General features: G+C 53.4%; 7 protein-coding genes across 7 annotated transcripts; 6 read left to right on the forward strand and 1 right to left on the reverse strand.

The window, feature by feature from the left end:
* Positions 1–211: 211 nt before the first annotated feature.
* On the forward strand, positions 212–2,818 carry PG994_008838 (uncharacterized protein; the record flags this gene model as incomplete). Its single annotated transcript, XM_066860247.1, has 2 exons — positions 212–1,368; positions 1,471–2,818. 2 exons carry the CDS (start codon positions 212–214, stop codon positions 2,816–2,818), a joined length of 2,505 nt encoding a protein of 834 aa, XP_066713836.1.
* A 1,300-nt stretch (positions 2,819–4,118) lies between these two features.
* Positions 4,119–4,385, forward strand: PG994_008839 (uncharacterized protein; the record flags this gene model as incomplete). Its single annotated transcript, XM_066860248.1, has 1 exon — positions 4,119–4,385. One exon carries the CDS (start codon positions 4,119–4,121, stop codon positions 4,383–4,385), a length of 267 nt encoding a protein of 88 aa, XP_066713837.1.
* Positions 4,386–7,093: 2,708 nt separating this feature from the next.
* On the forward strand, positions 7,094–9,526 carry PG994_008840 (Acetoacetate-CoA ligase; the record flags this gene model as incomplete). The annotated part of the gene is made up of 5 exons (XM_066860249.1): positions 7,094–7,201; positions 7,261–7,797; positions 7,896–8,609; positions 8,675–9,274; positions 9,368–9,526. 5 exons carry the CDS (start codon positions 7,094–7,096, stop codon positions 9,524–9,526), a joined length of 2,118 nt encoding a protein of 705 aa, XP_066713838.1.
* Positions 9,527–9,797: 271 nt separating this feature from the next.
* Positions 9,798–10,118, forward strand: PG994_008841 (uncharacterized protein; the record flags this gene model as incomplete). Its single annotated transcript, XM_066860250.1, has 1 exon — positions 9,798–10,118. One exon carries the CDS (start codon positions 9,798–9,800, stop codon positions 10,116–10,118), a length of 321 nt encoding a protein of 106 aa, XP_066713839.1.
* A 3,067-nt stretch (positions 10,119–13,185) lies between these two features.
* PG994_008842 (uncharacterized protein) lies at positions 13,186–13,616 on the reverse strand (the record flags this gene model as incomplete). Its single annotated transcript, XM_066860251.1, has 2 exons — positions 13,186–13,529; positions 13,589–13,616. 2 exons carry the CDS (start codon positions 13,614–13,616, stop codon positions 13,186–13,188), a joined length of 372 nt encoding a protein of 123 aa, XP_066713840.1.
* Positions 13,617–13,665: 49 nt separating this feature from the next.
* PG994_008843 (glycoside hydrolase family 55 protein) lies at positions 13,666–15,915 on the forward strand (the record flags this gene model as incomplete). Its single annotated transcript, XM_066860252.1, has 2 exons — positions 13,666–15,601; positions 15,695–15,915. 2 exons carry the CDS (start codon positions 13,666–13,668, stop codon positions 15,913–15,915), a joined length of 2,157 nt encoding a protein of 718 aa, XP_066713841.1.
* A 1,628-nt stretch (positions 15,916–17,543) lies between these two features.
* PG994_008844 (uncharacterized protein) lies at positions 17,544–18,479 on the forward strand (the record flags this gene model as incomplete). Its single annotated transcript, XM_066860253.1, has 1 exon — positions 17,544–18,479. One exon carries the CDS (start codon positions 17,544–17,546, stop codon positions 18,477–18,479), a length of 936 nt encoding a protein of 311 aa, XP_066713842.1.
* Positions 18,480–20,212: the final 1,733 nt, after the last annotated feature.

The following is a 20,212-nucleotide window of genomic DNA, read 5'->3' on the forward strand; positions in this document are numbered from 1 at the left end:
AGGGATCTGTGCCAATCGCAGTTCGCGGTACTGCAAATCCAAAATTTTGGCCGGAGCTCGATCCCGCTCTGCATGCGAATCGACTTGCAGAGATACAACAACATATCGGGCTTTCCTTCTTTTCCCTTACTTACCCGGTAAGGAGCATGCGATGATAGCTGCGTGATCGACTTTGGTTCCACGCCCGGTAGTAACGTGATGGGACGCAGTAATGCGACCGGTGAACCGAACCCTTCGAGATGTGAAGCTTCGACGTCCAGTTTCCAGCTTACAGCCAACCCGCCACCATACACCACTATCACTTCTGGCGCGACCAGCTTACCGCCGCCATGATGCGCTCTCGACACCATGGAAGCGGGATCTGGCGACTGCGCCATCGACGCTTGATATGACCATGCTCGAACCGTTTCCCTCGCCCAGCGATAAACTCGCTTCCCATAATATAGACGCCAATGCCACCATCAGTCCGTTGCAGCAGAGTGCATCATTTGGGAAATGGCAGCGGCTTTCACTAAAGTCCGGTCGACTGGCCATAGAGTCGGACTTTACCCGCACTGGGCCAGCCAAACATTATCACCTGCCATTACAGGTAGACAAACTCGAGAATCAGAACGACTTCGAGCTATGGTACTGCCTCCTGGACTATCTCCAGAGACATCACGGCGATGATGGTGTCTACAGGTTATGGAGTGGCATGTGGGGTCGTAAAGCACTCTACAAGACCGACAAGACTTCCTCACTGGTCTTCTGGCAGACTATTCTCGAGACAGCCCTCCGATACGACAATGAGCGATTCCTCGATAACATCGTAGTCTATGCGGAATGGATGAAGAAAATCCACAATAACGAATGGCCGAACCTCTACATGGGCTTTATGTCATACTATCTACGCTCACATGAACATGGAAAAGCTTTGCGGTGGCACGTACGCCTCGTGCCAAACTTCCGGCCCTCCTCGGGCGAGTTTACAAGCCTGATAAAGCAGTTCTGCACAGACGAGGTCCTCAATGACTCTGGAACTCTTCCGCGCTTATACACCACAAGCCATGAGCGGCACGTATACGACTCGGTGGTGCCTTACCTGTATGCCCGTGGTTGTTCTCGGTTGGCACGATTGTGGCACAAGACATGCTTGCGCGTTGGAGACGGGCCAACACTCTACGCGCCGGCTAGACCGTTCCTGAGATATTATGCAGGATACTATCCCGAGGAACGGGAAGATTGGTCCGAAATAGAGCTGGATGCTATGGGTACGTTGGATCAACACAGCTCCCAGCAAAAGACGGACGGCACCGAGGACGTTACAGAGGACGGTGAACCTGAGCAAACTCGAAGTCTCCCGAGAGTTCATGAATCGCGTCCACGGGGGTACGTTTGGATTCACTTCCAAATCGTACAATGACAGACTCGGTGCCCGGTGGTTTGCCAGTTCCTGGGTCAGCCTCGACACTGCCATTTTTGTCGTCTCAGCCTTGGGCATCCAGCAGATCGGCCCCCTCTCACTACAGTCGATTGCACTGAGAGATCCGAGCCCGGAAGGCGTTCTGAGGAGTATCGGCCATCTCCGGGACCTGGGAATTTCACTCCCGAATCAAACTACGTGAAATCGATACAGCATCTTGCCAAGAGCCGCGACACTGAGCTTCTCTTAGACCTCCTTCAATGCGATCTACATCCGGATGTCTTCGACGACATAGAATTGCATTCCAAGTTGATGGACTCCAGTAGAGCGTCTGGCGATATACGAACCTATAACTTGTTGCTTGCTACAAGACTGGCTACTTTTGCGAGTTCAAGCGAGGCCTCCGCGAACATGATGTTGGTGTTTTTTCTTGCTATAGAAGATCACTGGAACATTATACGCGTCCTCCGTGATATGCATCATTGGAGAATTAGCTTGCATCCAAAGCATGTGAAGAAGCTATTTAAATTGATGAAGATCAATGCACCTCTACATCCTTCGGAGGAGATTAGGGAATTCCCCTCACCTCGTTTACCGACGCCGCATGATGTGAGATTCTGCCAGGGCTTGTTGTGGACACTGCGTCGGATGGATGTTCCGATTCCTGCTCATATCAACCAGCGGCTCATCATTTCTTTTGGTCGCCAGGGCAAGATGAAGTACATTATTCCGATCATGCGAGATATCATCAACTACTATACAAAGTGGCACGGTACACGGCCTGGTTTCATACCTGTCTCTGTCCGCGATTTGCCCGAGGCCATGACTCGACCGCTTCGTGGTGTACCGAAGCTCTTGGGTGTCTTCATACCAATTGATACACCGGCGTCGAGGCCGAATCACCCACTCGCGCAGATATTTAACCCCTGGGTTATACAATCGTTGATTCGGTGGTCGTTTCGCAAAATTTCGGATGTCCATGCCGAAGCGCCTTTGCTGCAGTTGCAGAGGAAGGCCGCGACGAGCGGTGTCGAGTTTGTCCGTGTCATCGCCGTCGTGCGTACGCTGAAGGATGCAGGCGTGAACATCGAGGTGAACAAAGTTCGAAAGGCCATCATCCTCCGACTCGCCGAGTTATACGGGAGCGTTGAGCCCATGAAGAAGTTAACGAAGTCGGTGCGTCGTCGGAATCACTTCAGCCTGGTCCAGGTCAAGGAGTTATGCGACCAGGCCTGGAGGGACGAAAAGCAGCCGCTGCTTCCCGGTCTCGAGGAGCTGCGACAGGAAATCCAAAAGCTGGATGTGTATAACGCGAACTGGAATGATGAGTTGTATATGCTGGTCGAAGAAGGCATAAGGAGGAAACAGATGCTCCGACGCGGGAAAACAGGCCATCATAATAATGTACCATATTAGAATATATACCCCTTATCTTTGCTTTTGAAGTAACAAGTCTACTGTGCTATCCAGTGTGCCCCTATGAAGAGAGCCGAAACGGCTAATGGCTACTGACACTTAAGTAAGGAGCAGTCGCCGCTCTGGCCTCTCTACCGACGGAGACTTTCTGCCACCAAACCCATTACTGTTTATAGTTATGGCTCCAATGACTCGATTGAATCGCTTGCCTGCATCTAGCTGGAAGAGGAAAGTGTTGGCGTGGATGATGAAGATACTCTGGAGATGCTTGGAGGTAGTAGGCGGTGTGTTCGGAAGTGTGCAGGTGATGACGATCTCACGGGGCTTGGCTGCTCTCTTTCGCATATATAGGCAGAACGTCTTCCAGGAGAGCTCGGCAAATGATATTCGGTAGCTTACCGCAACTGAATCTTCGACCTTGAATTATTGTTCGCCAGCGGCGCTTGTTTCGTTCCTAGGATAGGGTACGTACAGGCTTCATCCCTCAGGGAAATAGGTCGTCGCACGTTGCATGGCAGGTTGTAAGTATTCAATAATAAATCCAGGGATGGTACGTGGGGGTTGATTCCCTGTCATACGTCCTGGAACAGTCCGTATTGGTCATTCCGCGGGTGAATCAACTACAGTAGGGGTAAGAGATCGCACTATCCACGCCACCGGCTGGGTTGCAGCGGCACAGTGCCTGCCGGATCTGGGGACATGGGTTCTCATCGGATCCGGCGTCGCTTATGTCTCGGGGGGCCAGGAAAACCTCACCGTATTCCCGCTATAAGCAGGATCCTGCGTGCTTCTAGGTAGCCTCTGTCGAAGGGCAGCCCGTGTTTATGGCTGATCAGGCTTAGATTGTGTCATCATACTCTCATCATACTTTTTTAGAGGGCGTCGGTATGGTCTCATCTGGACCTCTCACAGACAGCAGAGAACGAATGTGCAGTCCCTTCTGCCATGCCGTCCGCACCATACGCATCCAAGCCCTATTGATCTCTCGAGACGGCCAAGAGCGGGAAGAGAAGTAGGGAGGAGGAGGGCCATGTATAAAGTCGGTGTTGGCCTCGCTGTGAAGCATTCGGGGGATTCACAGAGACGACAGTCGAGTCCAGCGAAGACGAAGGACCTCTTCAATATTGCCAGTGTGTTTCTTTCTTTTTGTCTGGCGATGTCTTCAACAATCTGTCAGCAGAACGGGTATGTGACTGTTCGATCCGGCATGTAACACCGTATTGATGGAATGCTGCTAACGTCATTTATTACGTGCCTCGTAGGCAATTCCCCCGAAAGCGCTCACAAGATAGCTAAATCGATGGCCTCCTCTGCTTCCTCTACCTCCCCTAAGCCTGCGAAGAAGATCAAGACCAAGGGCAAGAGCAAGAGCAAGCCGAAGCACGGTTCTACCACGAGCCATTGCCTCCGTGCATATCTCCAGCAACCACCTTCCAAGGAGAACCGGCTCATGACCAAGTCAGATGCAGGAACTGCGATGGCGGACGCACCTAATGCGGTCTCCAGGGCTTCAGAAGCGAATATGAGCATGTATATTGAGAAGATCATGGTGCCATTCAAGAGATGAAGATACAGGGGATGGGTGAGCTGCCGCATGGGCTTTCCGATAGAGTCGACGTGCATAAGTACACACTACACCGTCAGAAGGCCAAGACGAGTGAGAAGGCAACCGAGCTAGCATTTCAGCTAGATCAGGTCGTGTTTATTGCATACATGAGGGTGATATCTGGAAGCACTCCTTCATCGCTAGCATACCTGGTAGCCAACTTACTTCTGTCCAATGAATTCCAATTCGGCATATTAACCAAATATGCGGGATCTCTGCTTGCAGATCCGTTGTGTTTGTTATCGCTCGGGATGGAACCTACCAGGTATGTTGCATCCGTTACATAGAATACCCATGTAAAGTACACGATTCCTTCTCGACTTAGACATGATGACAAGAACTGAGGGATGCGTGGCATGAAGATCCCCTATCTGTGCCCAGATCAGATAACCCCCACGCCCTCTTCAGCAGTGCAGGCCGATGGGCCCAGCCAAGTACATCTGACATGTCTCATCTGGTGCTGTTCAATATGTGCATATGTACTGGAAATGCCAGATCCTGGCAGCCGGGGCCGATGGTGGCCTGTAGTCATGTGACACAGGAGCGCCACTGCAGAACGGATTACTGATCAGCCCCTATCCTTAGGGAAAGAAGCCGAGCACTAGCATATCATCTGTACTACTGATTCGACAGTAGATGGTCTATAAAGACTGGGTTCACCCTTTCTTTCTTTTTCTCTTTCGTTTTTTCTCTTCTTCTCCAACTTGGTTCCCAAGCGAAGGAGGCGTTAGCATCTGAGACCCATCACATCCAAGCAGTCCCTCCCTATGTGGCGCTATACTCACGTCTCCCCCTCCCCTCCCCCTTAGCAAGCCTCCGAAGATTTCCACGCCCAACAGGCAGCGGCGGAGCCAGCGGGAAACCTGTTTGAAGGGCCTATATCGATTCATCCCCCCTCCCCCTGCCCTGTATGATATGCAGAACATTGTCACACCTGGCGACTTGACAAGTCTACTCGCCGAAACCCCATGTGCCAAGAAGACCTAACCCGACTCGGTGTCGTGCGATATCCGACTATTGCATTGCTAGTCGGCGGGAACCCATATGGTACCCCGACGGCGCGCTTGAATCTCCCAAGTATCTGGCGCCCATCTCGCGTACTCGGGAGGCTTCCGACTCCAATAGAACTTCGTCCACGGCTCCCAGGAACAAGGTACGTACAGTTTCACCGCGGTGGTACATCCACCACAGATACCTGTCGAAACGATGCTCAACCGAGAGGCAGTGAAGTAGCGGGAGAATCTCCGAGACGAGTAAAACGCATAACACCCTTGATCCGACGTACACGCTTCCGTGCTCGTTGAGGCTGTTCATGACTGAGCAATGACGAAACAGCGATACCTTAGATAGCTAGCAGGTGGCTGACGATCGTTCAGTCAACCAGAGTCCTCACTTTCTTACCTCCTAGTAAGACACATGCACAATTATCACAGCAAACTTCCCTACACTGCGACTCACCGGCTGGTGGTCAGGTTTCTGCTGGTGGTGTGGTTCCAATGCACATAGCAGAAGTTGGGACCGCTGAAGCAAACTCCTGATACGTAGGCCGAGTACATAGGTTTATCGTCAGTGTCCGGGCCGGGGACGGGGGTTGATCCAGTTGACCGGTTCCTCGCCTACCTTGTTTGCTGTCAGCAAGTGCTACCCTACATATCGGAGAAATGGCGAGGGAAATGACTACCACCTAGACCACAGCTGCCCTGGTGAGATCAAATGCCAGCACAGAAGGTTGGACTTGAATCCGCTGGCGGAGACGGAGCTTCTACGTGCATAAGTACATAACGAGAGGGGGGGAAACAGTCGTGGTGTTTGTAATGGAGGTGCTTCTAGGTGGGGTCGGCATCCCGATCGGCATGCCGAGGTGACATTCCGTGACTCCCATGACGATGACCTGGTCTTGCTGTTCTCATATTGGGCTTGGATTAAAGGGTCACTGGCTAGAGCGAATGTTATTTACCCGTGCCGATCCGAGATATTCAACCGGTGCCCGCCTACTTTACTTAAGTAGCGAATGAAGACTAGGATGTAGGTTCTTGTAGTAAATCAATCCATGGAAATCCCTAATAAAGTGGCCAATGGCGTAAGAAATATGAAGTGAACACTTGAAGTGGGTTGGGGTGCCTCGGCAACAGCAACATGAGTATTTAGCTCAAATGCTTCTCGCTAGAACCCCCAGAACCCCGCGTAACCCCAGCGGACATTAGTGTATGTGCGGAGAGCGATTGGGGAAGCTGCGGGGGATTCGCGGGGGGTTAATTGTAGGAGGGTTTCTCACCACCATCGCCCACCAACGGACACAACCAACTTGAGCGTGCGTGGTTGAAGGGGGAGTGGGTTTCCGTCGTAATCTTCAGTTCAAAGTCAATGGCAGTCTAGGATGTGCGAACTGTTGTGGTTCCCGGCTTTTTCCTTTTCTTTTTTCTCTCTTCATCCCGCGTCTCTCGTTCGTTGTCGATCTTTGAAAGTCAAGGCGCCTGGGTGTCTTAGCAGCAGACCCGACGTTTCACTGCATTGCTGACCTACACAAAGTGTGTGATCCCGTCCTCTATTCGCGGAACCGTCGGATCAGGACGACCTCTGGTGTTAAAAGTACGCGCCTATTATATCCTCGAGCCATAACTCAAGGATAACCCTTAACATCCCATCAAGACACATCCAACGACGACACCATGGCCGAAGTTATGCCGCGGAAGCTCTGGGAGCACCCGGACCCCCGGGACACAGAAATGTACAAGTTCATGCAGGAGGTCAACAGAAGGCACAACCTCAACCTGCAGGTATGTTACATGAATGGTCTATATATATACTTCGGCGCCGACTGACCTCTCCTGGCTAGACATTCTGGGACTTATACCAGTTCTCCGTCAACAAGCGGGCCGATTTCTGGGCCGACGTGCTGAGCTACGCACCCGTCATCTACACGGGCTCGTACCGGCGCGCCGTCGACGAGAGCCGGCCCATCGACAGCGTCCCGCGCTGGTTCGAGGGCGTCCACCTCAACTTCGCCGAGAACCTGCTGTGGTCGCGCAGCCGGACCCCCGGCAGCCCCGGCGGCAGCAGCGACCCCACCGACCACCATGGCACCGTGGGCAAGGAGGACACCAAGATCGCCATGACCGAGGTCCGCGAGGGCAACTCGGAGACCCGCCAGCTGACCTGGTACATGTTCCGCAAGCTGACGGCCACCTACGCCGCCGCGCTGCACGCCGGCGGCGTGCGCAAGGGCGACCGGGTCGTCATCGTCGCCGCCAACAGCATCGAGACGCTAGTCGTGTTCGCCGCCACCGCCTGGCTTGGCGCCATCTTCAGCAGCTCCTCCACCGATATGGGCGTGCAGGGCATATTGCAACGCACAGTCCAGATCAACCCTCGGGTAAGTGCTGCCGTCGCTGTTGCTTTGCTATTGCTGGCTGTGTATATGAGTATATGTGTCGGTATGTATCTGAGAACTAACCAAGCCAATATTGACAGTACATTTTCATGGACGATGCCGCGCTTTACAACGGCAAGCGAGTGGATCTTCGCGAGAAGATGACGGAAATCGAAGCAGGAATGAAAGGATGTGATTTCTTCAAGGGCATCGTCTCCATCCGCCGGTTCCAAGATGCACTAGACATCAGCAAGGTCCCGCGAGCTCAAACCTTGGATGACTTCCTCCGAAAACGCGCTCCTAACCCGCCACCCATCGAGAGAGTGGCGTTTCACGATCCTTTCCTCATCTGCTACTCGTCAGGTACCACGGGTATCCCCAAGGCCATTACGCACTCGGTGGGCGGCGTGGTCCTCAACTTCTTCAAGGAGGGCATGCTGCACGAAGACGTGACCTCAGACTCGGTCGGGCTCCAGTACACCACCACCGGCTGGATCATGTATCTCTCGAGCGTCGGATACCTCATCTCCGGAGCCCGAGTGGTGCTCTACGACGGATCCCCTTTCCAGCCCGATCTGCAGACTTTCGTCAAGCTGGTCGGCGACCAGAAAGTTACCAAGCTGGGGATCAGCCCGAGATGGATGCACGAGATCGCCAAAGCAGGCATATCGCCCCGGGAGCTTACCGATTTGTCCAACTTGCGCATAGTCACCTCTACCGGTATGGTTTTGTCAGATCAGCTTTTTGAGTGGTTCTACGAGAAGGGATTCCCTGCGCACACACAGCTGGGCAACATATCGGGAGGAACTGACATCGTGAATGCCGCCTACCTACCCCTTATTTATGATAAAACTCGAGCATCCGCTAATGATATTCATAGGCTGGCTGTTTCGGCATCTGCAATCCTTTGACACCCGTCTACGTAGGGGGAACTCAGGGGCCCAGTCTCGGGACAAAAGTTGCCATCTACGACTCCATGCTACCCAACGGGCCGGGCCGCGAGGTCCCCGACGGAACGCCAGGCGAGCTTGTTGCCACCTCCTCCTTCCCTAACGTGCCAGTCTGCCTCTGGGGCGACAAGACGCCCGTCGGCGTCCCCGGTTCACGGTTCCACGCGGCGTACTTCGCGCGCTTCGACCACGTCTGGGCGCACGGTGACTTCGTGGTGATGCACCCGACCACCAAGAACCTGACCTTCATGGGCCGCGCCGACGGCGTGCTCAACCCCAGCGGCGTCCGCTTCGGCTCCGCCGAGGTCTACTCGGTGCTCGAGAAGCACTTCGCCGACCGCCTCGCCGACTCGGTCTGCGTCGGCCAGCGGAGGCCCCAGGATACTGATGAGAGCGTCATGCTGTTCTTGCTCATGCGGCCCGGTCACCGGTTCGACAAAAAGCTCGTCTTCGACGTTAAAGAGGCCATCAAGCGCGACCTCTCGAAGCGACATGTGCCCAAATACGTCTTTGAGACGCCTGAGATACCCGTAAGTTTTACAAGCCAAGTCTTACTTGTCCCTATAGGCGTATTCCTCTTCCTGTTTTTACGAGTGCTAATGTATACGTACGTAATGCCATAGACCACCATCAATCTGAAGAAGGTCGAGCTGCCGGTCAAGCAGATCGTCTCAGGTCAGATCATCAAGCCTAGCGGCACACTCTTGAACCCGAAGAGCTTGGACTTTTACTATCAATTCGCGAAAGATGAGGTTCTAAAGGCTGGGAGGGAGAAGCTCTAGCGAGTCGGACGCCGTTCTATATCTGCAACGAGGGGGCCCTTGTGAGTCAGATCAGATGTATGCGAATGTTGGTATAGATCATTGGCTTTCAAAAGAAGAAGTGATATAAATAGAGAGTGAATAGGCCGAATTCAACATTGATATTACCTCCTCAGTTTGAGTAAAGTTTTGAGTAAGGCAATGCAGCGATCCTGTGTCTGTGATCACACAACTCTGCTAGCAGCTCCTGCTTTATTCTTACAAGGTACTTAGTCCGACCAGATCGATCACGATGGAACCTTCATGGCGACCCCTTTCTCCTCCCCCTCTTCGTCCTCAAACGTACCCCCCTTCAGCCCGTACCGGTACCCCATCCGCGCCGCGACGCCCACCAGGCTCCCCACGCTCACGGCGCCCACGACGCCGACGGCCCTGGCCTCCTCACGACCCGCGCCCCCACGGCCGCCGCCAAACCGGCCGCCATGCCCCCGTACGTCCAGTCGTCCGTCTCGAGCTGGCCCCGGTGCTCCAGCAGTCGCCAGCTGCGGTCCTGCCACTCGATCTCCTCGCGGCCCCACATGCGGGCCACGAGGCCAGCGGACACGATGCCTAGGGTCCAGAGGGTGGTCACGCCCGTGGCGCGGAAGAAGCGCTGCTGAACTGGGGCTGTTGTGGTGATTGGTCTGGAGACGGTACGAGACGAGGAAGAAGAGGGAAGGATAAGTGGGAGGAGGCGCTGTCGTAGGCCGTACATGGCCGTGCCGAGGACGGCACCCGTCGTCACGGCGCGGGTCAGGACGTGCGTGGTTAGGATGGTGTGGGCGAGGGGCTGGTCTTCGGCGTAGGCCGTGTGCGGGAAGTAGCGGGACATGTTTATTGTTGTTGTAGTAGTGGTAAGTAAGACTTGCTCCTTTTTTCGATACTTGTCCTGGGAATTCTCTCTTCGAGGTAGAGATAAGGGCCCGGATGCGGGTAAAATTGGCTGATCTGAATGACTCGTAGCTACACGGCGGGGTGCTAAGGTTGCTGACGTTTGAATGTGCCCATGCAACGATTACTCATATTCGAATCTAACATCCGTCCAAGACCCCGTCCACTTCTTATATATCTGCTGACAACACGCGATAGCGCTGATACGCGGAGCAATAGTTGTCACGTCTTCCCGGGGAGCGAGGTGGGCGTGGGTGGAGAATGCGAGCGCGAGCTGAGGGGCGCGCCGGTGCCTCAGTAGCTCTTCGGAACCGGGGCAATACCAAACTTGCTGACAAGACTCAGCTTCTGGTGATACGTGATAGGCGGCCATATTGATACCAGAACCGAATGCCTTTGTCTTCTTAGTGCCTTCCTAGTTCATTGGGATAATGTCGTCAATTCGAAGAAAGTGGATAATGAATGTGGTATTAGTTTCTGTCCAAGGAGCTTTTACACGCACACACAATGTATATATGAGCGACGACGTGACGAAAAATGAAAAGAGCAACACCCATTGATAGCTCTAGGCTGTGTAAGCTAGATCATGCCCAGCCCAACTTAGGTGCTGTCACTCACCATTGCAGCAGTGCTGATGATGACCCACGGATTAGCTCGAGGTTAGCCTGTATTGAACTATTCCTCGGAATACCAAACCTCTTGTCTCAACTTCAAGCAGCAGCTTGGACACGAGTATGCATATACTAGATAAATATCTCCCGAAATAACCTCCTGTAGGTAACCTTGGATGAGGAGGTGGCCCTGGTACTTGGGGCGACACGATGGATCTTACGGGGATGCTGCGAGAGATGCTGCGAGGCTGGACGTGTATGTTCTTTAATCCCTTCTCCAGCTACCCACTTTGACTATGGCTTCCTCCCAGCGTTCATTATCCATTCGCTTGTCGTGCCATCGTTATCTAGAGAGTCCGTGTCGCGATCTGTCAGCTATGAGAGAGACAGCCCAGCTCATTCAGTTGTGTCGGTTATTGGAAACCTTCGAGTTGGAAAGACTAGTGATTTGACGGTAGAGGATGCAGGGAATGAGCTCATAAACTGTTCGCGGAGAGAGAGAGCTCGTATCGACTCGGCGGGCATGTTGGCGTCCTGAAGGCTATATCCACTAATGGCCTTCAGGTGCCAGAAGAACGAGCCAAAGTGCGCGCGCAACCGTCCGAGCACACAAAAGTGAAGATGTCGTATCAGCGATGGCGTGGCTTTAGGTAGTATGGTGGTCCCTCGTGCTAGTGACGCTGGAGGGAAGACAGGCTCGACACTGGTGTTAACCTCTCTATCTGGGCTGTTATAAGAGCGATCCAGATCGCAGACCATCACCACAGCCGCCACGCATGGCAAAGCTAGCTGGGGCCTGGCTGGCTGTCGTTCTAGGCATGGGCAACCCAATTCCCACTCAAGATGTTAAGAAAAGCCGGCAAGCGCCTCGATTTTTCAGTAACAGCAGGCTTCCAGCTTCCGCATAAGGTTTTACAAGGGCTGTCCTGGTTTCTTGGCATGAACAGCCACCAGATAGAAATCTTGACAGAAATCGATCACTGCTGTCAAATCCCCAGGCCCGCGAAATGTGCCTGGCTGTGATACCGTCATCCATCCTCGAAGGAAGGGGCAATTTGCAATATCGACTTGGCAAGGGTCTGTCTGGCTGGGTGAGGTTCAATGTTTGCCTACTTTTGCGAGGGTCTTCAAAGAGTGATCGGCAGTCGATATGCCTCGATATCGATAACGAGGTTGCAGTAGAGGAAGAGAGGATGCGAACTGTCAGCACGGATTTCGGTCCAATGCACGTTCGAAATTGCAAGCACAACGTGGGGAAGCGATCTAGGCACCCGTCCGGTCTCATTGGTGGGAGTTTATTTCCTTCTTGTTCCTCTCCTCTCCCTCTTTCGATAATGAACGCTGAGCTTCATGTTCCTTTTGTAAGTAGGAACAGTATGTTGCATCGAAGTATCGGACTCGATGCGAGCGCACCATACTTGTGTCTTTACGAGTTGCTTCCTGACCGAACCACGCCTGTCACTTGATTGCCGGGGCATGCAGAGGGATAAATGATCTTGCATACGCATGCCTGACCAGTTGGACAGGGCGAGCGACATGTGATTGCAGGCTAGCAGTTACGAGATGGATGGCGAGGACATCTGCTTGTCCTCTAGAGTCATCTAGAATTGCCATCAACGGTGAATCTGGTGTAACCCCCCACTGGACCGCAACGGCGAGAAATTCAAAATGCACATCATCGAAAAAGGCGCTTTCTGTAGTACTTGGTCGTTTTAGCAGTGTATGCATGCGCCGCGAATCATCACGGCCCAGGGTCTCGATCTGCACACCCGCCGCTTTGGGAACGCCGAGGCCGCCATAAAATTTCCAGTTTCCCATGCACCGCCTAAAGCCCATGGCAGAGGGATTTCCGCGGATCGTGCCATACCAGGGGGTGAGGGCTTCTACGGGAACGTCCAACGTCCAACAATACATATGCAGGCTCAACGCTGCTGATGTTGCTCATGGGAGTTAGTGTAAGGGATAGAGCAAGGATTGACATAGTTTCTCCCCCGTCAAGGAACTACCTCCCTTCTCCTTAATACCTCCTGTCGTTGGTCGCCTTCGTTGTCGTCGACGACAGTCTGTCACTCGTTACTATATTATTATATAATCTAATTGGGATATTCTATCCCGGGACATTCGTTGCACAATGCGCATTCAGCCAGTCATTTGGATCTCTTTCATCGCTTCGGCATCTACCATTTTGGCCAAGTGTATACCGGCGTACCCCTCATCGTCTCTTCCGGTCGGTATATCCAGCGCCAGTGTGTCTTCCGCAGTCAGCTCCTCACAAGATGCGTCCGTGAGCACTGCCCCGAACTCGGCTTCGGCCACTGCCACTTCTGGTTTCTCTGTATCCAGCTCCTTTTCGAACTCTTCATATAGCGCAAGTGTCTCAAATTCCGCGTCTATCACTTCGTCAACCGCGTCGTCTCCAACTTCCAGCACCGCCAGCAGCTCAGCCACCACAAGCTCTGCGTCATCTGCGCCATCTGCCTGCGCTTATTGGTTCGGTATGTGTCCTGGTGTCTAGTGAAAGGGTAAACCCGAGCTTACATACCTACAGAGGATCTGGAGGCCCAGGGCATCGCAGCTTTCAACGCGAACCCGGCAGACTACAAGGTCTTCCGCAATGTGATGGACTACGGCGCCAAGGGCGACGGTGTGACCGACGACACTGCCGCTATCAACCGTGCCATCAGCGACGGGAACAGATGCGGTCCCGGAAGTTGTAATTCGACCACTACTAGCCCTGCCCTGGTTTACTTCCCCAAAGGCACTTACATCGTCTCGGACTCTATCGTCAACTACTACTACACCCAGATTGTGGGGAACCCCAACTGCATGCCTGTCATCAAGGGCAACTCCGAGTTCAAAGCTCGTTGGGTCATCGATGGAAACCAGTACGGGTCGGATGGTAAGCTGGGCTGGGGCGCCACCGACGTCTTCTGGACCCAAGTCCGTAACATCATCATCGACACGACCGAAGTCCGGTCGTCATTGCAAGTTGCCGGTATCCACTGGACTGTCTCGCAGGCTACGTTGCTGCAGAACATGGTCTTCAGGTTATCGCAGGCCTCGGGCACTCAACATCAAGGTGTCTTTATTGCGGAGGGTTCTGGTGGCTTCATAAGCGACCTCTCCTTCTCCGGAGGCGCCCAGGGTATGGCCGTCGGCAACCAGCAGTTCACCATGCGCAACCTGACCTTCAACAGCGTCCTCACCGCCATCGATCAGTCTTGGGACTGGGGTTGGACGTATTACGGGCTCAAGATAATTAACTGCACCGTTGGCCTGAACCTCACCGCCGTCACCGAGGAGGGCGAGCCCAACGTGGCATCGGTTGTTCTCTTCGATAGTGAGTTTTCGAACACAGACAAGGCTGTAGTCACAGCTCTTACCACTCCGAGCAAGTCTGCCGGTGGCGCCCTGATCCTCGAGAACGTGTCTCTCAACAACGTCCGCGTAGCTGTTGAGGGTCCTTCCGGCGCAACGCTCCTTGAGGGCACATCAGGAGTCAAGAAGATCGCTGCTTGGGCCCAAGGAAGCCGGTACACACCCAAGGGCAAGCGCGATGTGGTCCAGGGGAACATCACGCCGAACAGCCGACCGGGCAGTCTAACGACTGGTACGGACTTTTATCAGCGTTCCATGCCCAAGTATGAGAGCTTGCCCATCTCACAATTTGTTGTCGCTCGTGCCGAGGGTGCCACTGGCGATGGCCATACCGACGATACAGAGGCTCTGCAGGCTGCTATCCTCAAAGCAGCGAAAAGTGGCAAGGTTCTGCTGGTCAACGCCGGTTATTACAAGGTAACCAAGACCTTGTACGTTCCCTCTGGCTCAAAGATCATTGGAGAAGCGCTGCCAGTCATTATGTCGTCTGGGAGCTTCTTCAACAACATGCAAGCCCCCAAGCCTGTTGTACAAGTCGGTGCTGCGGGTGGTGAGATGGGCAATGTCGAATGGTCCGACATGTTTGTCAGCACCCAGGGCGCTCAAGCCGGAGCCATCCTCATCGAGTGGAACATAGTGTCCAAGCCCGGTGCCATCTCGGGCATGTGGAATGTCCATGTGCGTGTGGGAGGCTTCGCCGGGTCGCAACTACAAGTTGAGCAGTGCCTCAAGACACCCGAAGTTCTTGTCACCACCACCGTTAAGGAGGAGTGCGTCGGTGCTTTCATGTCGGTGCATGTGACCCCGTTTGCCTCGGGCCTGTACATGGAGAACTGCTGGATTTGGACTGCTGACCATGATGTCGATGATGCCAACAAAACCCAGATCACTGTGTATGCTGGGAGAGGCTTGCTGGTCGAGAGCGTCATGGGTGGCGTTTGGCTCGTCGGCTCTGGGGTAGAGCATCATGTCCTCTATGAGTACAACCTCGTGAACACCAGAGATGTGTTCATGGGCCAGATCCAGATCGAGACAGCTTACTACCAGCCCAACCCAGATGCCCTCCTCCCATTCCCGCGAGACTCGAGGTACCAAGACCCCGAGTTCAAGCAGGGCGAAGATGGTTGGGGCCTTCGCGTTGTCGACAGCAAAGACATCTTGGTCTACGGTGCCGGAAGTAAGTAGAGATCTCCCCTGCAGTGTGACCCGATAGGACGTGATCAGACACCATGTCGCTATCTTGGAACATGATGCTAATGAGGCTTCGCAGTGTACTCCTTCTTCAACAACAACAACGTGCACTGTTCCGACCAAGGTAACAGCACCAAGTGTCAGTCGCGCATCTTCAACATCGAGTCGAGTGAGGTGTCCGTGTACAATCTCAACACAGTTGGGACGAGGTACATGATCACTCAGGACGGCGCCGACGTTGCCAGTTGGGAGGACAACCAGGCCGGCTTCGTCTCAAACGTGGCGCTATTCCGGAGCTAGAGCGAAAAGAAGGAGGTTAATCACAAGATGACACCCGCTTGGACTTTGCGATGCGACGAAAGGGGTACCAAAGGTTATTTGGGAAAAAAGAAGTTATTAGACGAAAAGCAAAAATCCGTAATGCTAATGGGACAGACGTTGCCGTCACTGCCGTATGGCCTCGATGCGTAGCAGATCAATGCTACCAGGTCAGCTCGTGAGGTCTCTCTGTTCAAGGCGTTTGGTTGGTATGCTTCACCAAACAAACGGGTTTTGTAAAAGTTGCTCTTTTGGGCAACGGACGCGAACCAAGGATTGTTCCTGGCGACGATCACCCACAAATTGCATCTGCATCGCCAGAGTGGAGAGCGTGCTCGAGCATGCCACTTTTGCTGGGATAGCGGGTGGCAGTGTATAATTGTAGCAGGTTGCAGGTTGTTCCGAGCACAGATCTGCCGTCAGTGCTTTTGATGGAAGATCGGCAAGAGAAAATCCCCCGACTGCTTCATCTTGCTACCCCTTGAACCGTGGTGAAGCTTGATGGACGTATGGAAGCTGCAGAAGCTGCAGTGACGCTGGAAGCTTCGGAGGACTCTCTGGCTCCCTCACACTTCTAATGTCATACAATCGTGGCTGCACGCAGGGGGTTCCATCTCGGCCGCTACTGTTCCACTACCGTATGTAACCCCACGAATTAAGCTTGAGCCTCCTTTTTAGCGCTTCTGTAGGGGCCGTAGGGGAAACTCCACCCCAGGGAACCCCTCTAAAACGTGACCAACTAGGCGGCCAATTCGGCCCACCTGCGAACCTGAGACTCTGCAAATGTTTGTAATCACTGCCAAGACGGTAGTGCGTTCCGTTTCCACTGCAGAACACCGCCTCCGTTCCCAGACTGGAGTTCGTGTTTCTGTGATGCGATTCGTCCATCAGCCTGTCAAAGAAGGACTGCCTGACTGCTACGGTAACCCCAGCCTTCGAACTGGGGCCAGGAGTTTGCTGCCACCCGCTGTTTCTATCCGCTCGGACTTGCGATTCGCTCACTGCATCTACCCTGGCCCCGTTTGAGACTGCCTGCTTTGCTTCTGCACCGGGCTTCCACGTCCCCATCTGCCATCATTCTACCACCACTTACCTCACTTACAGATGTTCTAGGAGCTAACCTAGGTAGGTTCAGGGAGGCTGTGCCTTCACACTGCCTTGACTGCACCGTGCATCTTCCGAAGGTGGAGTTGCGAGCGTGGACGCAAAGAAGAAACTCCAAACATCATCATCCCTTGCCATGCGCCGGAAACAACACTAGTTGGCCTCCTTCCATCCCATCAGTTGAACCAGGGCCCGGAGCTCAGCTCGTCCGGTGAAGATGGTAGCAATCTTGTAAGTTGTGTGCAAGTATCAGATGAGGTCGACATCGGACAGTTCTTGTATAAAGGGTCCCTATTCCTCTCGAGATTAAGGCTTCTATTTCCTCATCATCATCATCAAACATCATCACCATCAAAGCAGTGTCTTTCGATCTTCTCCTTCTTCCTCCCTTCTTATTCACTTCATCACAAGCCCCGGTGGCATTTTAAGCTTATATCCTTTCCACTTTTCTATTTTCCTCTTTGCCCCATTCGGTCTATCCAATCACACACATACCAACCATCAAGATGCGTTACTCTCTCGTCCTCGCTGCTGCCGGCCTCGTCGCCTCCGTCTCTGGTCACGGTCTGGTCACCAAGGTGGTCGGTGCCAACGGAGTAGAGATGCCTGGTCTCACAGTCGCCGACGGCACACCCCGCGACTGCTCCAGCAATGGCTGCGGTTCTCAGGCCGACACTGCCATTATCCGAGACCGCGAGATTTCGTCCGGCAAGGCCGGTCCTCTTGGCCGCACCCAAGGAAACGGCAAGGTTGAGGCCGCCACCATGATTGCGAGCTTCATGGGTGGCAGTGCTGCCCCTACCAACAACGGTACCGGTGTCGGTGAGGAGGACAACATCCCCGCCAACGTTGGCCAGAAGAACACCAAGAACACTCGCGTCAACAGCGCCAAGTTCCGCCGCCAGAACTTCCTGAGCGGCCTCCTGGGCGGCGGTGCTGGCGGCAAGGGCGGCGCTGCCAAGGCCAAGGGCACCCAGACCAAGACCGCTGCCGAGACCAATGTGAAGGCGACTGCTGGCCAGGGTGCCTCGCAGGGCCTGCCCACTGCTGACGATAACGGCGAGGTCACTCTCCAGTTCCGCCAGATCAACCAGGATGGCGCGGGTCCTCTTGAGGCCATGGTCGACGGCACCTCGGGCGGCACCGACATGGCCGCCTTCAAGAAGGCCGAGGTGACCCAGGACGTGCCCGGCTTCGTCGCCGGTCTCTCGACCGCCACCATGACCGACTTCGACGTCAAGGTCGCCATGCCCCAGGGCATGACCTGCGACGCTAGCGTTGGCGGTGCCGACAACGTCTGCGTCGTCCGCGTCCGCAACAACACCCCCGCCGGCCCCTTCGGTGGCTCCGCTGCCTTCACTCAGTCCACTGCCGCCCGCAAGCGAGCCATTGCCTACCGCATCAAGAAGCGCGCTGAGGAGGCCCGCCAGAGCCTCGAATAAGAGGTTCCTTGTGTGCTATTGGTTCGAATTTTCCATTGGGTCATGGAACGATAGACGGCATAGGAATGGATACCTATGACAGGGAACAAAGGGGCACCGGCGCTGGGAGTACTCATTATTTCTTATCCACTTCATTCTGACGACGGTGAGGAATGGCAAGGGGCATGGATTTTGGCATTTTGGCAACAGATCGAATATTTTACACTGCTTTGGTGGATGATTGATATATGTACATGGACGATGGATCAACATATGGCCCCTCCTCTGGTTACCAGCAGGCGACCTTTTGTCGTCTGGGATGGAATAGGAGGGGTTCGGGACATTCCTTTTTGATCGTTGTAGATACCGAAATCTATATACCCGTCGACGAAATACTTCCGTCTTCATTGATTGCCCTTGTGTGTGATATCTTTTACCTACTTATGTGCTTGATGAGGCTATCGACTTAGAATATATAGCACTTGGAATTGATTTGAACCGACTCGAGCAAGTTGCTAGCAGTTAAATACCTTATCATATGTACGACGTATTATAGGTATATAAAGGCTTCTTCTCCAGTAGCGAAGTTGGTGTCGCTCGGACAGGAGTTCAGACTGAGGAGAGGTATCTTTTTTCTTCTGCTTCTTAAATGTATCGCACCATGTATCTCCAATCTTTTACTACCAACCTACTTACCTGCGTATGCAGCGTGCCTTTATCTAGTGCCTCCAGCACACTATCTGTTAATCGGTCTTTCTTTTCATTCGGTTATTAACACACTCAAGTGTAACTTGAGTTGACGTTTCATCCCCCCATTTAAGCTTGCGGAACCGTTGCGCTGAAATACCAATATGCTTCGATGATAGTTCGAATGGCAGAAACAATGCGACTGCTAAAAGTACGACGGACGAGGTTTAAATAGGTAATCTTTGGATGGCAGCAACTCGGCGTTCCATCATCGGGACGGGCCTCTTCGAGGTCAGACCTCGGAACCAAACGTTTCCCAAAAGGAGGCGCAAGTCCAGGATATTAGGGGTAGCTTTCCGTGCTCTGTACTAATGTCACCAGTGACATCTTTGGCGACGCTGAACGAATTGGAAAATGGCCGGCCAAATAAGAAGAAAGAAAGCAAGTTCAGGGGCCGTTCATACAACATGTTCCTCTGCGATACTTCTCGTCGGGCTTGTTTTCAGTAGGTACTTCTTAGCTAATAATACACGACGCACCAACCCACCATCAGCGCCGTCTAGACGCCTGGCTCGCCAGCATCAGTGTCTGCTAAGATCCTGTAATGACGGCAATTCGTTATTATCTGCTCCAGAGTCCCCCCAATGCTAGAGAAACGCCCACTTTGAAGTCCCCAAATGACATTTGCATCAAAAGCTTGTCGCGCTGTCTTGGCGAACAACACTTTGACTTTCCATGCGACACCACAACATTTCGAACTTTTTGCGCTCATCACCACCTTCTTCACCTTCGCTTTGTAGGCGCTGCTGCTATTTTAATCACGCTGAACTTCGAACCAGACGCCTAATAATATACACCCAGCCTTTTAATGGCTCGCTCCACCACATTGCTTAGGTTAACTGATGGCCACTTTCGGCAACCTAGAATTTTCTATTCTCAAAACGCGATTACCATTGAATAACAACTCTTATGCATCTATTCTCAACACGCCACAATGACTAAACCTTGAAACGCAATACTCCGCGCTGTCACGTTCGCTTGACTGCTTTCGCACAACCCTCGTGTAC

The sequence above is a fragment of the Apiospora phragmitis genome (genome assembly GCF_038363925.1).
Source record: "Apiospora phragmitis strain CBS 135458 chromosome Unknown utg000008l:1.0-3514335.0:1.0-3519231.0, whole genome shotgun sequence".
Taxonomy (NCBI): domain Eukaryota; kingdom Fungi; phylum Ascomycota; class Sordariomycetes; order Amphisphaeriales; family Apiosporaceae; genus Apiospora; species Apiospora phragmitis.